General features: G+C 36.4%; 1 protein-coding gene across 7 annotated transcripts in view; it reads left to right on the top strand.

Moving 5' to 3' along the window:
• The first annotated feature begins 445 nt into the window (after positions 1-445).
• ZNG1C (Zn regulated GTPase metalloprotein activator 1C) overlaps positions 446-15,284 on the top strand; it is a 28,164-nt gene continuing 13,325 nt past the window's right edge. For 2 of the 7 annotated variants that reach the window (XR_015732246.1, XM_087886158.1), the window contains exons 1-7: positions 519-2,235; positions 4,468-4,554; positions 4,976-5,072; positions 5,888-5,979; positions 11,181-11,240; positions 12,251-12,288; positions 15,183-15,229. Coding sequence is in view for 4 of the 7 variants with exons in the window: in XM_087886158.1 (XP_087742284.1) it covers positions 2,097-2,235; positions 4,468-4,554; positions 4,976-5,072; positions 5,888-5,979; positions 11,181-11,240; positions 12,251-12,288; positions 15,183-15,229 (560 nt within the window). In the remaining 3 variants the exon portion in view is untranslated. Of the gene's footprint in view, positions 2,236-4,467; positions 4,555-4,975; positions 5,073-5,887; positions 5,980-11,180; positions 11,241-12,250; positions 12,289-15,182; positions 15,230-15,284 lie in introns of all 7 variants that reach the window. The other 5 variants (XM_034410290.3, XR_015732247.1, XR_015732248.1 and 2 more) reach the window with 5 other exon arrangements.

The raw sequence follows: 15,284 nt of genomic DNA, 5'->3' as shown, positions 1-15,284 counted from the left end.
CGAGCAATTTGGGACATCCTAATTTACTGGACCAGGTGCAATTTTACCAGCCCAGCAGTATGGGCTGCTGTATGTAAGATAATTTCCAGTGTTTACGGTTCAATCATAATGTAATGCTTGGAATCTAGAAAGCCTGGTCTTGCTGTCAAAACATAACTTTTCCCCTGTCTTAATAGATGCGGAATTAAGGTAAACGTGTTACTCTGATCCATTTATTATAATCCGCCCTATTGCCCTTGTCACAGAATGCAAAGAAAAATACCTATTACTCCCTGGCTGAGTAGAAGCTTTTGAGCAGCTTCTTAAAATTCAAGCTTCTCTCTACTGAGTCTACTCCGTTTTGTTGCCTTACCTACCGACTCAAAACACTTTATACGGTTGAACGCAGGAAGGGCGGAGAAATCCCCGCCTAGGGTAACAGGTTGCATCTATCAAAGCACGAAGCAAAAGAGCGCATGCGTACTCAGGGTAGGAACTTGTCAGACGAGAGGTGGAGTTACTACAGCGGGAGCCAAAGCACCGGTGGTAAGCGGAAGTGGGGTGGGGGGGAGGAAGCTGTTAGAAAAGAAATACGTGGGTCGGAGGAATTCAGAAATGCATTGTTTGGCTTGGTGAATTAACCCCAACATGACCATTATGTATATCTGGGTTTACAGAAAAGCTCGATGGGGTTGAATAGGTTTTCTCGGTTCGCGTGGTGCTTTATTGTCGTATTTCTTCAGTTTCGCGCGAAACAGTCCCATTCGGTCTGTCAGAAAGTCTCTAGCTCGAGGACCTCCCAGCCTTGGCTACTTTGAGACCTAGGGACTTCAACTCCCATAACTCTCCCGCAAGCATGGCTGGCCGGGGAATTGTGGGAGTTGAAGTCCACAGGTCTAAAAATGACCAAGGTTGGATGTCCTTGCTGTAGCTCAAGGGAAAACTGGATGAAGGTGTGTCTCCTGTTTTCTACAGCTGTTGGCATTCTTTCTGAAAATGCATAAAAGGATCTGACTGCATTATTGTCTTTGTGATCCTTTTTCCTTGAAAAGAGACTTGGCTGAGGTCAAGCCCTCTTCCAAGCTATTCATGATGAGCCACATTTGATCTTCAGGCTTCCTTAAGTGATTATGGTTGCTTAAAAGTAGTGTTCAACCTGCATTCCTCATTCTCTATGATGAAAGAGGGAGAAGCCAAAGGACGCTCCTGTTTGGAAGTTCATGGAAAGAAAAAACAGTATACCAAATACTGTAGCTTGTACCCAAAGGTGGTTTTTCAAGAGCAACTGGACTTTCTGGTTTTTCTTTGAAGACGTTTTGCTTTTCATCCAAGAAGCTTTTTTTTATCTCTTTAAGCACCTTTGGGACAACCATGACCTGGATGACTGAGAATCTCCATAGACATGTACAGTGGTGGCCAAAATTGTGGAAACCTTTTGGGAAAAGTGTATTTTCTAAAACTAGCTAATAGCACCACTTTTTTTTGGAGTAGTGCCATAAAATTATATATCAATGGAAAGATAATTTAATCAAGAATATAATATAATAACTTATGAAGGATTTGCTATTAGAATAGCAGTTACAGTTTAAAGAAGAGAAGTGAAACACATAGAAAAAACAAGATATACAAAAATTATCATGTCAGTTAATACTTAGTTGGGTAACCTTTAGCATGAATCATGGCCTTACAACATCTTCCCATGGAGTGAACCAAGTCTTTTAGTTCTGCAGCTGTTAGAATGTGAAACCAAGATTGAATGATTGCTTCTATTAACTGGGTTTTATTGCTGTGTCGCTTGTGACTAAAGTTTTTTTAATCAGCTCCATAGATTTTCAATTGGGTTAAGGTCTGGGCTATTCCCAGTCCATTCCAGCATTGGAATATGATTATCTTAAAACTCCCCCCCCAAAAAAGTAGTGTTAATAGCCCCCAAACCACAAAAATATACTTTTCCCAAAAGATTTCCATAATTTTGGCCACTACTGTAGCTCTTTGTATTTTTCCCTTCTCCTCCTCCATCCCTCTAGGTTCCTGTGTTCAATATTTTACTGAAATCTAGACCTGAGACTTTTTGTATAGTATTTCTTAAATGTTATCTTTAGTTTGACAGGTGAGAGATGGAAAGAGAGATGGATGATGAAGAGGATTGTCCTGAATTGATTCCCATAAAGGAGCCAGCAATAAAGGATAATGTGGAAGACATTCAATCTAGTAACAACTTTAAGATTCCCGTTACTATCATCTCAGGATATTTAGGTAATAAATGGTAATAAACTCTGATTTGTCACAGTTCTTGGTTTTTAATGAAGAATTACTTTATTTGAACTTTTTTGTCATAATAAATGGATAGCAATTTTAGGAATGCATGTTATGGCCAGATAGAAATGTTTGCATCTCTGCAGGTGCCTTCTATTCCTTGGCAGAATATATAAAAGAGGATTGACAGAATAATTTGGCGGTTAATATTTCTTTCTGTGAGCTTATTTCTTGATAAGATGTGATGATATGGCACGTATACCCCAACTAGCAAGACACAAAAGAATAATAAGCCTTATGCAGAGGCTTAAGTCCTGTGAAAGGAAGCTAACCCTAATTTTGTCAAATCCACTGATCTTTCTTATTTGCATAGTGGGCTTCACATATTTATTTCAAATATTCAGGTAAGAAGATTTGACTTCTCCCATGTTCTAGAACATTACAATATGGTTTGGTGTTTCTTAACCTTGACATCTTGAAAATGCATGGACTTCAACTCCCAGATTCTCCAGCCAGCATGCTGGGGAATTCTGGAAGCTGAAATCCATACGTCTTCCAGTTGCTAAAGTTTGAGAAACACTGATATAACAGTGATACAGCATACTCCTTGAGAACCTATCGGGCTGGCTAGTGGATAGTGTTGACTGGCTGCTGATTTTTGTTAAAGTAGCATCTTGAAGGCCTAAGACACTGAGTTGGCCACTATATAGCCCTCTTCTGCCTTTCCTTCACCAAGGTTATAATAATTACAGTAGTTCCTGGCAGGGACCTGTTGGTCTGATTGTTTTGGCCAAGTTTAGATTCATCAACTCAAATCCAGAATCTTTAAGTTTCATTTACATTATATAACTGATTGTGTCACATGATACACTAATTCAAGATAAATTTATTTTATAGTTTAATGCAAAGGTTTTCAAGGGGAGGTGTGCAGCTCTCCAGAAAATTACAGCAAATTTGAAGCAGTTTGAATGTTTTGGCAAGCATACACATGCAAAGCAAAGAATACTAATAAGATTTACCCTTATTTTGCCTGGGCAAGTCAGTAACAAATTAATTTTTTTATAGTTTTGGCAGTAAACTGCAAATATAAATGGAAAAAATGAGAAATGAGTGGCTGTCTCAAAAATAGAAATAGAAATAGAATTCCAAGGAATCCCTGATTCCTGAGAATTCTGTAAAATTAAGTAAAAATTAAAATATTGTTTTAAAACACATGTTTAATGACTTCCAAAGAAAAGGTTTTTAATTTATATCATAGTTAGGTAATTGTGGCACTGTAAATTTTGACAATCTAGGCTTAGTGGTTTGAGTAAACTCACTATTATTATTCCTAACTGGGAGTTAGAAGGCAGTTTCTCCACAGGGCTAGTTCTGTGCTCAAATTCTTTTTCTTTGTCTACTTCCAAGTAATAGTTGAAGGAACATGGAGTCTGCTGATAATGGCTCCAGTTCAGACCATAAGCCTCTGAGAAAAATGTATAAATCAAAAATTGCATTTTGAAACTCTGTTAAATAGAAGTTTTAAAATGTACAAAGCCTATTAAAATTCATTTCAATATTTTAATGTTTCTGAAGGTATCTGGTGTTTTAATCTTCTGTTATAGTTGGCTGATCAAGTAGGTTAAAAGGAAGGAAATCTTACAAAATGTTCAAACTGTTACAAATACAACTGCACAACTACAAATACATGATCAAATCCTGCTTTTTCAAGTATAGGTGATTGCTGGCTTAAAAACCTAGAGCAGTGATGGCGAACCTTTTTGGGAGCCAAAAAGGGAGTGCATGCGTGTGCGCCTGGGCCACAAGCTGCAAGAGGAGCTTTCCGGGGCGCATGAAAATGAACTTCTGGTTTCAGCTACTGAACTTCCGGTCTGAGCCAGCTACTCTTCCAGGTTTCTGGCGCACATGCACACGTGACGATCAGCTGGCCGGTGCGCATACCCACGCAGGAAAACGGAAGACCAGCTCTTCCAGTTTCCGGCACTGCCGCATGCAAAAAGGCCAGCTGATTATCGGGCGCCAGAAACCCAGAAGAGGAACAGGCAACACCACGCATGCCAGGCAACATGGCTCTGAATGCCGCTTCGGGCCATAGGTCGCCATCACGGACCTATGGGATTAGAAATATTTTAAAAAATTATTGGAATGGTATCTCAAAATATCTCCGTAGTATAAGGAATGGGACCTCATTGTTCTTTTTTAGTCTAGTGAAATTTGTTCTGCTTTCTTTAGGTGCAGGAAAAACTACTCTTCTTAATTACATTTTGACTGAACAACATAGCAAGAGAATAGCAGTTATTTTAAATGAATTTGGTGAAGGTATGTAAGAATGCAAGTGAATGGAAAACAAAATTTCATGTTGAAGCCTAAGTGTATACTTTCATAAATGTAAAGTGTCTTCTTCAATTTATATTTATATTCACACATTTTAAGAGTTGCAATGCAAAATTTGCTTTAGAAGTAATATTATGTAATGTAAAGACATTGTTTTAAAGTTTGTCCTTTTAAATAAGGACATTAGGATACATGAAATATTGCAACTGAGAAAGTTCTATTTGCTAAATTACACAAAGATTGATGTTGCAGGAAAATTAGGGTGTGGCTTAATTTTCTGGCTCCTTTAGCATCACTTTCTCAAAAACCTTCAAACATCCAAAACCTGAAATGTATTATTCTTTCACTGTTTTATTTTCTTTCAATAAAAGTGCTATTTTTATTATAGCTTTTCTTGTTTTCTCAGGTAGTGCATTGGAAAAATCCTTGGCTATAAGTCAAGGTGGAGAACTCTATGAAGAATGGCTGGAGCTCAGAAATGGCTGTCTTTGCTGCTCAGTAAAGTAAGGATTTTTTATTTGGTAAAATTGATAATTCTAATATTGAGGATTTAAAACTATAGTTTACATTTCTCATGATGAAGGCCAATTATGCTAGGGAAGATCTAGTATTGTACTACTATAGGTAGTCCTTGACTAGTTACAACCACAATTGGGACCAGAATTTTCATTGCTAAGCAAGGAAAGTTGTTAAGTGAATTGTACTCAATTTTATGACCTTTTTGCCATGGTGGTTAAGCAAATGACTGCAGTTGTTAAGTGAATCATGGAGTTGTTAAGCAAAGCCAGCTTCTCTCATTGACTGTACTTGTCAAAAGCTAGATAGGAAGATCACAAATGGCGATCATATGACATTGGACTGTTGTAACTGCCTGATTTATATGTTTTAGCAAATTTAACAAATCATAATAAAATTAAGTTCTTAAAATTAAAAGGTTTGTATTGTAAATTGGACCTATTTTAAGAGAATGGGTATTGACAAGTAGCTTCCTTTTTGACACTTTTTTCTAATGAATAATTAGAAGTAATTAGTATTGAATAATTTAGAGAAGATAAAAGAAAACAGACAGAATGCAGAAACTTAGATATATGGAAGCAAACTTAAAATTAACATGGTTCTATAAATTCATTGTAATTAATTATTTACAAATTAATTATAAGATTTGCAATTAGTTTGTAAACTTATTTAATAAGTAAGCTTACAATCTATATTTCTGGATAGATACGTGATTGGGAGATAATATTTTACACACAACATATAGAATTTGATACAAATGTAACATAAAAAAATAATGCTGTTTGTTTAATTTTCTCATTAGAGACAATGGTTTGAAAGCAATTGAAAATTTGATGCAGAAGAAAGGGAAGTTTGATTACATTTTGCTAGAGACAACCGGATTGGCAGATCCAGGTATACAGTGAAATGAGAATGAATATGAAACTCTTTTTTCTGGAAAATCTATTACATATGATAAAGATACATTGTAGGAAGTTTCAGTGCATTTCTGCTTTATAATACTGTATGTTCTATTAATCTAGCTAGGATATACTTCATAATTAGAATAATCACAGAACAAAGATAGGCAGAGTCAATTAATCTTTATTGTTTCCATCACAACAGCATCAAGGTAGTAAGGCAGGCCCCAGATGTGCTATATTTACTTTTTAGATTTTTAATCTGCCTTTATTACTTGATAATAACTCAAAGAGATGAACATATATAATACTCCTTCCTCCTCCTCCTATTTCTCACAACAATCCCCCTGTGAGGTGTGTGGGGCTGGGTGAGAGTGATTGGCCCAAAGTCACCCAACTGGCTTTCAGGCCTAAGGCAGAACTAGAACTCACTATCTCCTGGTTTGTAGCCCAGCACCATCACCACTACACCAAACTGGCTCTTTTCGATACCAAAATCTCTACCTTCACCTACATAATATTATTGATAAGCAGCACTATCTATGTAGCTAATCTTGAAAGTGCTGGCAGTATATGTTAAATGGTACATGAATTACTCCTGATTAAAGTCCACTTTCCCTGTTTTATCTAGTGGGATCAAGTCTTACTCAACATAATTTTGACAGCCAACTTTTTAGTCTGTTGCAACTAAAATTTAAAAGTACTTTAGAGTCAGAATAGAGAATCTTTGGCCCTTTAGATATTGATAATGCCAACTTCTGTCATATCTTGCCATTTCTGACAGGAGTTGGAGAGCAACAATATCAGAAGGTCTAAAAGGGGAGTCCTCTTAATCTTCATCAGTTAGTTAGTTCTGTTAGAAAGTCAGTAGCAACGTTGTGCACAAAATAGGGTTGAACAATTGTGTTTACTTACCTTTACTTCCTGAGAATTTCAGAATTGAACTTCAGGAATGTTAGGGACATTGACCAACTCAGGCATCAGGTTAACACTGAACCTCAGCAGAACTCAGTTTTATTTAAAAGGTAAGTAATTTTCCCAATTGATATCCATACACGATCACCTATAAAACAAAAGAGGCCATAGTTCAGAAAATGGTGGATTTTTCAAAATTGAGGCATTTTACATGGCCTCAAATGTATTAGTGTGATGTTGGTTATTTTAGGATTTATTTTGCTACTTGCAATCATAATTCTTTTCAGCAAATCTTTCAGTACCTTTCAGCAAATCTTTTAGCATATAGACAGTCAGCTATTGTCCTATAAATTTCAGTGTTCCCATTGTCTCTGTCCTGGCAGGCTAGATACTTGCTAAATACTTGCCATCCTTTCATCTGGTTTGATTTTTCCGTGCAACTTTATAACCTCACTATTTTCAAATTTCTGCCTTTTCTAAATTATCCAACTTATTCTCCTATTCATTCTCTAAAATGTTTATGTTGTGTTTAAGGCACACAAACATAATTACTTTTAATGAATATAGATATTTTGGTAAGCAGCAGATACCTGTTTGTTATAAGAATTTGATTAAACTAAATAGCCACACAAATCACTTTGTGATTCATCATTGTATTCCCCAAATAACTAAATTACTTCCACATACAACCAGGTAATAGCATAAGACATGAATATAAAAATGGTTGCATTGTAGAGCATTTTCTGGTCTTCTGGTCCTGTTGTTGTCTACATTAATGTTTCTCAACCTCAGCAATTTTTAGTTGTGTGGACTTCAACGCCCTCTTTTATGCCAGAAACTAGGACATAGAATAATGGATTTAAATTACAGGAAGGATGATTGCAGTTGAAGGTACTGTAAAAGGAAATCCTAACAATAAGAGCAGTTCAACAGTAGAAGTCATTGGTAAAGTCAAAGTCAAAGCCTTTATTCTCATTGTACATCATGTATACAATGAAATTGGTTTAGCTTCTACTGCTGCAGTCCCTACAAGAATACAAGACAACATGAATAATATAAAGAATAATCCTTATACAAGTAGTTAGGAAAAAAACTAGTCATACATTTCCATATGTACATCATATTCTGTGCAACATGTATATTATTCTGGTGTATGACCTTATATCATGGTATATACATATTACACACTACACTGGCACCAGTGAAATTCATCATATTAATCTGTTTGTGGTGCTATATTGTGTTTAGGAGTCTGACAGCCTATGTGTAAAAGCTGTTTTTAAATCTATTTGTCCAGCTGGCTATACTTCTGTGTCTTCTGCCCGATGGTAAAAGTGAAAAGAGACACTGGCCAGGGTGTGAATCATCCCTAAGTATCTTCCTTACTCTGCTGAAACAGTGAGACCTGGCAATGCCATCCAGTGTGTTAGGGGGCAACCAATGGTTTCTTGTGCCAAATTAATCACTCTCTGTAGTGCCTTTCTTCTGCGGCTGTTAAGACAGCATACCATACTGTTATACAGTATGTGAGGACACTTTCTATCCTGGACCGATAGAAAGAAGTCATCAGCGGTTTTTCCAAAACAGCTGAGTTGAGCCTTACTAACCACCAGGGACGTGTTGTTTTTCCAGGTGAGGTCTTGACTAATGAGCGCTCCCAAGAATTTAAAAGAGGAAACCCTCTCCACACGGCCCCCCTTGATATACAGTGGGACAGGTTCCTTTCTGTGCTTCCAGAAATCCAGCACCATCTCCTTTGTCTTGCTAGTGTTTAGATGTAAGCAAGGAATGGTAGTGGATCTCCATCACTGGATGTTTTAATGCATAAGTTAGAACAGAATTCCCCAACCTTTTCGGCTTTGCAGACCAGCTGGGCGAGAGGGGATGGTTCTGTGCAAGCTGCGGGCAAACGGAGCTGTGTGCACAACTCCATTTGCACAAACGGCAGGCACATGCTCATGCGCTCGCCCATTACTTGTGCAAGGGGGGATGCACACACATGCGTGGCCACTGCTTCAGGCAGCCTAGTTGTGAACAGCTCATGGCCCGATAGTGGCCCGTGGCCCAGGGGTTGGGGACCCCTGGGTTACAGGGCCATCTGCCTGTAAATTGAAATCCTACAAGGAACAGGATTATCTTGATAAACTATAACCCCCCCCTTCCAACTCTGTAATATATTTTTTCTTTGCTATGAGTTTTCACTAAAAAATAATGAATGAAAGCTGCCTCAAGAACCTCAGGGCCTTTTAAAATTAAATATTCACTGTAGCTTAAAGTAAATAAAATAATTTTGGCATTCCAATTGTTTTATACTAAGGAGATTGAAATTCTCCGATTCAGAGCTAAATCACTGTAATGATAAAATAAATCACCCAGTTTGTTAAAGTGGTTGAGACACCAGGCTAGAAACCCGGAGACTGTGAGTTCCAGTCCTGCCTTAGGCACACAGCTAATTGGTTAACCTTGGCCAGTCTCTCTCTCCCAGCCCTAGGAAGAAGGCAATAACAAACCACTACCAAAATTTGCAGTTGCCAGGAGTCGACATGTCTCGAAAGCACATACACACACACACACACACACACACACTCACTCACTCACTCACACAAATAGGACATTGATTTAGCTTTTGTTGTAAACAAATCTTGTTTCAGTTTAGCTGGATACTATTAGGCATTCGAAGAAAAATAATAATAGATACCTGGAAACTATTAGATGTTAAGGCCTTTTCTATGCCTTGCCTGAGTGATTACTATAAACCGTTGACAGGCGCTTCAGTTTTGACACCACTGATGCTTGGGAGGCTACATCTTATCAATTCAGGTGGACAGCTTCAGATATTGAAACAGCTTCAGATACCATTGTTTTATGCATGTCTTTTTAAGACAGCCTTGACATCCCCTAGATTTGTGAGCTTTTGACAATACTTTAATTGTTGTCAAATTCTCACGGCCTTCATCTTGTGGCATTTGGATGTATTAAATCAGCTCACGTCAAAATAAATTGATTTCTTATTTTTCAAAAACTATCATTTTTCACTGCTCTGTAAACGGCAGACTTGTTTTCATTGCTTTATAATAGTAATGTTTTCGTAGATGTGTTCAAAGACAAATTGCTCAATTTGATTTCATAGTTTTTCTGCATTGTTCTTTACAGATAAAATCTATATAAATAGCTGTTAGTCACCAAAGATTCTAGCATGCTTGGAACATATTATGTTTTTATTACTGATGTTGCTATAGAGTAAGCCCAAAAATTACTATGCTTCATACATGATTGAAGTATATCTGTGCAGAAATGTTAATTCTAAAATAATGAAAAAACCAATTGTATGAATACTATTGTAGGAAATAGAATTTATATCTGGTATTCTATTGTTTAATCCTTATTCTTTAAAATTCTACTAAACTAGAATGGAGTTAAGTAATTCATTGAAAGTACATCCCATTATGATTTCTGTTGATATAAGGAAATGTCTGTAAATTGAACTGAGCGTGAATTTTAAATATACAGAAAAGGAGAAAAAGAAAAATTAATTTTTGAAAACTTTATCGTATATAATTAATGTTTATTAATATGTATCTTGGAAATGAAACACCGTAGGTTGATCAAGAAGTTTTCTGTAAATGATATTTTCAGTTCAGTGATACAATAGTCCTCGACTTACAACCACAATTGAGCCCAAAATTTCTGTTGCTAAGCAAGACAGTTGTTAAATGAATTTTGCCCCATTTTACAACCTTTCTTACCACAATTGTTAAGTGAATCACTGCAGTTTTTAAGGTCATACACAGTTGTTTAGTTAATCTAGGTTTTCATTGTCTTGCTTGTCAAAAGGTGGTCACATGACCCAGGGGACATGGCAACCGTCAAATACATGCCAGTTGCCAAATGTTGGAATTTTGATCATGTGACCACAGGGATGCTACAATAGTTGCAAATGTGAAAAAAGGTCATAAGTCACTTTTTAAAGTGCCGTGGTAACTTCAAACGGTCATTAAATGAATGGTTGTAAGTTGATCTATCTGTATATTCCTAACCTACTGCTGAAGGTTCTTTATACCTAAAGTGAAAATCAAATGTTGTATATGTTTTAGAAGTAGTCTTTCTTATAAAAAATATGATCAAAACAAATAATTTATATATTTTTTTTATTTTATACAAAATAATAATTTGTAAGCATTTATCATTTTTTCTTGCTCTTTGATTTCCCCCCCTCTTGTTGGAATATAAGAAATGAAAACATTTGTTCTATTGGTATATTCTACATGTTTTATTTGCTAGGTTCTGTGGCCTCCATGTTTTGGGTTGATGCTGAATTGGGAAGTGACATTTATCTTGATGGTAAGAAAATTAATATTTGAATATTGTGTGTGTGTGTGTGTGTGTGTGTGTGTGTGTGTGTGTACAAAGAGAAATCCTGAGATTAAATGAAACGCAATTTTGTTCAAAACAATTTAGCTCAATGGGGGTCTTTAAGCTATTTAGATATGTTTGGATTTTTGAGAAAGCATTGTGCATATTATCATAAAATGGCTGTGAGGCAAATGACAAAATATTATACTGTCACAAAATGTCAGAAGATATTAAACTGATGAATCTTAAATGTAGATTTTTCTCTTTTCTACCAACTGTTTTCTTTGCTAAGAAAATACTTATTTCACATCTCAGAAGACAAAGCAATTCACCTCTTATTAAATTTTTATAACTTAATTCTACAAGTAAGAAAATTTTCCCAGATTGCTTTCTTTCTTTCAGACAAAGAAAATATACTCAAACCACATGGCAGCATATGGTTTGATTCAAATTTTCCCTCTTCCTTTGTCTCAGGATTATCTCCTCTAAACAAGGATTAGCTCTCTTCCTATGTAACAGCCCAACTCCGTACATTCAGACATGCAGCTAACCACTCCATTCATTATAGAAACATATTCAGCCCTTCCCTTCCCTCGTCTCCTTACTTGCAGTAGCTTCTTAGTTTTTTATTTTTGGTTCTTTGATTGAAAGAGAAGAAAATTGATTGATTGGAAAGTCCCAGCTTATTGTCATCTCCTCTTGTTTCTTTCTGGAAAACATTCTGGATTTATTTGGAGCATGAGACATATACCGTAGGAAGAGGAAAAGGCAAGACTTTTCTGCTTTCCAAAAGTTTGAATTCAAATCGTTTTTACTATTCCTGAAAGTGCCTATGATAATTTTTTTAATTAACCTCAGCATCTAAGGAAATGTTTTGAAGGGTTATTGCATCTTAGGTACCGGTAATTTATTTTCTTAATTCCATGTAAATATGTAAGACATCTGCGAATTCTGTTGGTATTTTTCAAATCAAGGCTCTTCCTTCCTTTCTTCTTTAGGTATAATATCTGTTGTTGATGCAAAGCATGGGCTACAGGTAATATAAGATGGTTATTGTCAGTTACACAGCAAAGAAAACAAACTGATGATTTTTGTATGCCTAATAAACTAGGATGCTTGACTATGCATGTCTCTTAGAGGTAGTCCTTTACTTACCATTATGATTGAGCTGGGAATTATGGTTGTAAGTGGTAGGTAAATGAGTAACCGTGTGATCACACTTTATTTTATGACCTTTTTTGCAGCAATTGCTACAGTCATTAAGTGAATTTGTTTTCCCCAGTGGGTGCTTCTTACTGGACACGAAGTAAATGGCAGGAACTGACAAAAAAAAATGGCAAAAATCACAGTCACATGATTCCCAGTCACTGCAAATGGATATAATGCAAGCTGGTTGCTAAGTGCCCAAAGCACAATAATGTGATTGTGGGGTGGTAGTGTTGCAGCCAGAATTTTGAAAATGAGTCATGAGTGGTTCTAGGGAGATCTGAATGGTCACTAACTCAGGATTAGAAATTTGTGCAAATCTGAGCAGTTAACCACTGAACATACATTTATTTATATCATGATTTGCCATACCACAATGGGTTTTAAGGTTCATGCAACATGAATTAATCGTCTGGGTTTTTTTTATGTGACAATAAATATACTTAGATTAATTGTTTTATATACTGTATAGGGAAGTATTTTTATAGTTGACATTTTAAAAAAACTTGCCAAAAGTTTTTGAAGTAATAAATGTATAATGTTTGATATCTTTGGAATGCAGTCCGCTGTGCGTTATTCAATCAGCAAACATGTAAAGAGCTTGACACATTGCCAGTTAGACGGCAGCCTTTACATTTTCTCAGTCATACGCCAGATAAATAGCTTTCGCTTTGTGTAGGGAATTTGCGATCTTGTCCAATTCCTGTGGTTTCAAAGCCTGACCTTTGCCTTGGCATATGATTAAAAACCATCCAGAGGCCATACAAGTGATGACACTGGGATAATAGGTAGCAATTTAGAAGTGTCATGCTTCGGGGATCCAACCTAGTCCGTGTGAAGCTGAGAAACTGTACCCTGTGGCTAGCAAGCCAAATTGAAACTGAAATGGTAATTGATATCATGGACTATCACTCTAATGGGATTGTCACCTAGGAATCTGAAATATTCATGTTTTAATCTAAAGGCGAATGATTGGACAGCTTGCAATGACAGGTCACAACACTGAGGACTTAAACCAGGGATGCTGTTCTTTTTAAATGTATAAAATCTTGGCAGTGTTTCATGGAGAAGAATCAGTGAAAAGAAAAAAAAGGTCAAAAGAGAGTTCTTATGCTATTGTACATCCTTGTCAAGATATTTAATCAAAAAATACTTTTGAAACTTTTTTTTTTTCAAATTTGCAATATGGATTAAAAATATTTGCAGCTGCATTTAAATCGCTTCTCAACCTTTTGGCCAAAATCAAATCTGTTAAAAGAACCTTTCCGTTTGCATGTTTCTTTTTCTTCTTTTCCTTGAAGTAATATATCACACTGGAAGCGTCTATATTGTGAGGGTAGTATCGGGGTAAGGTGCTGAATTAAGACTGGGCAGAAGGAGGTTCAAGACCAGCCTTAGCCGTGGAGTCAGTTGGAGCCACCAACTCTTCAGCGCAACGTATCTCAAAGATTTCTTTGTAGATAAAGTGAAGGGAGATCCCTGTATAAGTCATCCAGAGTTCTTGAAGGAAAAGAATATAAATTTAACAAACTAATATTTAAATTAAGTGCTGAAATACCGTAGCAGTGATTAACATGAATACAGATAGACTTCAATTTAACAACAGTTCATTTAGTGACCATTCAAAGTTACAACAGCACTTTAAAAATGTGATTTATGACTAGTTTTCACACTTATGACCATTGCAGCATCCCCATGGTCACATGATCCAAATTTGAACGTTTTGGCAACTGGCATGTATTTATGACGGTTGCACTGTCCCGGGGTCATGTGATCATCATTGCCAGCCAGCTTCCAATGAGCAACGTCAATGGGGAAAGCCAGATTTGCTTAACAATTGCGTGGTTCACTTAACTGCAATGATTTGCTTAACAACCAATGGCAAACAAGGTCCTAAAATGAGACACCACTCACTTAATAACTGTCTTGCTTAGCAATGGACATTTTGGATTCAATTGTGGTTGTAGGTTGAGATTACCTGTAATTGGGAAGTGCTAGTGGGTGTGTCGGGAATGACTAGCACATACAGTATGTGTGAGGGGAACCTTTATCTTTTTAGTGGGTATGTAACTATTAGTATTAGTTCAGGACCATTGACAGCTAAGTGAATGGATGGTGACAGTCTAACACACAGGTGTCAAACTTGCAGTGCCATGCAAGTTTGCGGTGTCATCGCAACTTTTTTCCCCTTCATGGAGCTGGGCATGCTCTGAGCGTGACACATCCAGCCCGTGGGGCGCCAGTTTGACATCCCTGGTCTAACAATGTATCTCAAGCAGATAAAACAATGAAATATAGGTACCTTTATTAGATTTTCTGTGAACACTCAGAACTTTTCCTTTCAGAAAGCACCCTCAGAATGTTTGCTGTAAAAATTTTTTAAAATCAAAGTTATTAAAATATAGATTAAAATTTCTACTAATGTTATAATTATAGAGAGAATTAGCAATATCTCAATTCATTTGAACTGAGTATAATATCTCTCAGGGCAAATAATAAGTAGAAGCAGATCGAAGGCAGCTATTTTAAGTTCTTTTATATATCTGGTTGTGAGTTTTTCTCTTTAACCTTTTCTTCACCTGATGTTTGAGAGTGAAACATGAAAAACAGTTAATGATATTCCAAGTATTTGCTGCATAATGTGTACTCTGTAAATATCAGTGATTTAGTTTACAACACAAAATATTCCTCTTTATAATGGTGTTTTTGAATCTTTTCTTCCAGCACCTAAAAGAAGAAAAACCCTCAGGCCTTATTAATGAAGCTGCTAGGTATTGGTGTATTGCAGTTTTTTTCTCTAAATCTTACAGTTGATTTAATGGAAAG

This window comes from Pantherophis guttatus, chromosome 2 (assembly GCF_059756535.1).
Source record: "Pantherophis guttatus breed Tessera chromosome 2, ASM5975653v1, whole genome shotgun sequence".
NCBI classification, from domain to species: domain Eukaryota; kingdom Metazoa; phylum Chordata; class Lepidosauria; order Squamata; family Colubridae; genus Pantherophis; species Pantherophis guttatus.
The sequence above is the reverse complement of the archived record's forward strand: the minus strand, read 5'-3'. Positions and strand labels throughout refer to the sequence as shown.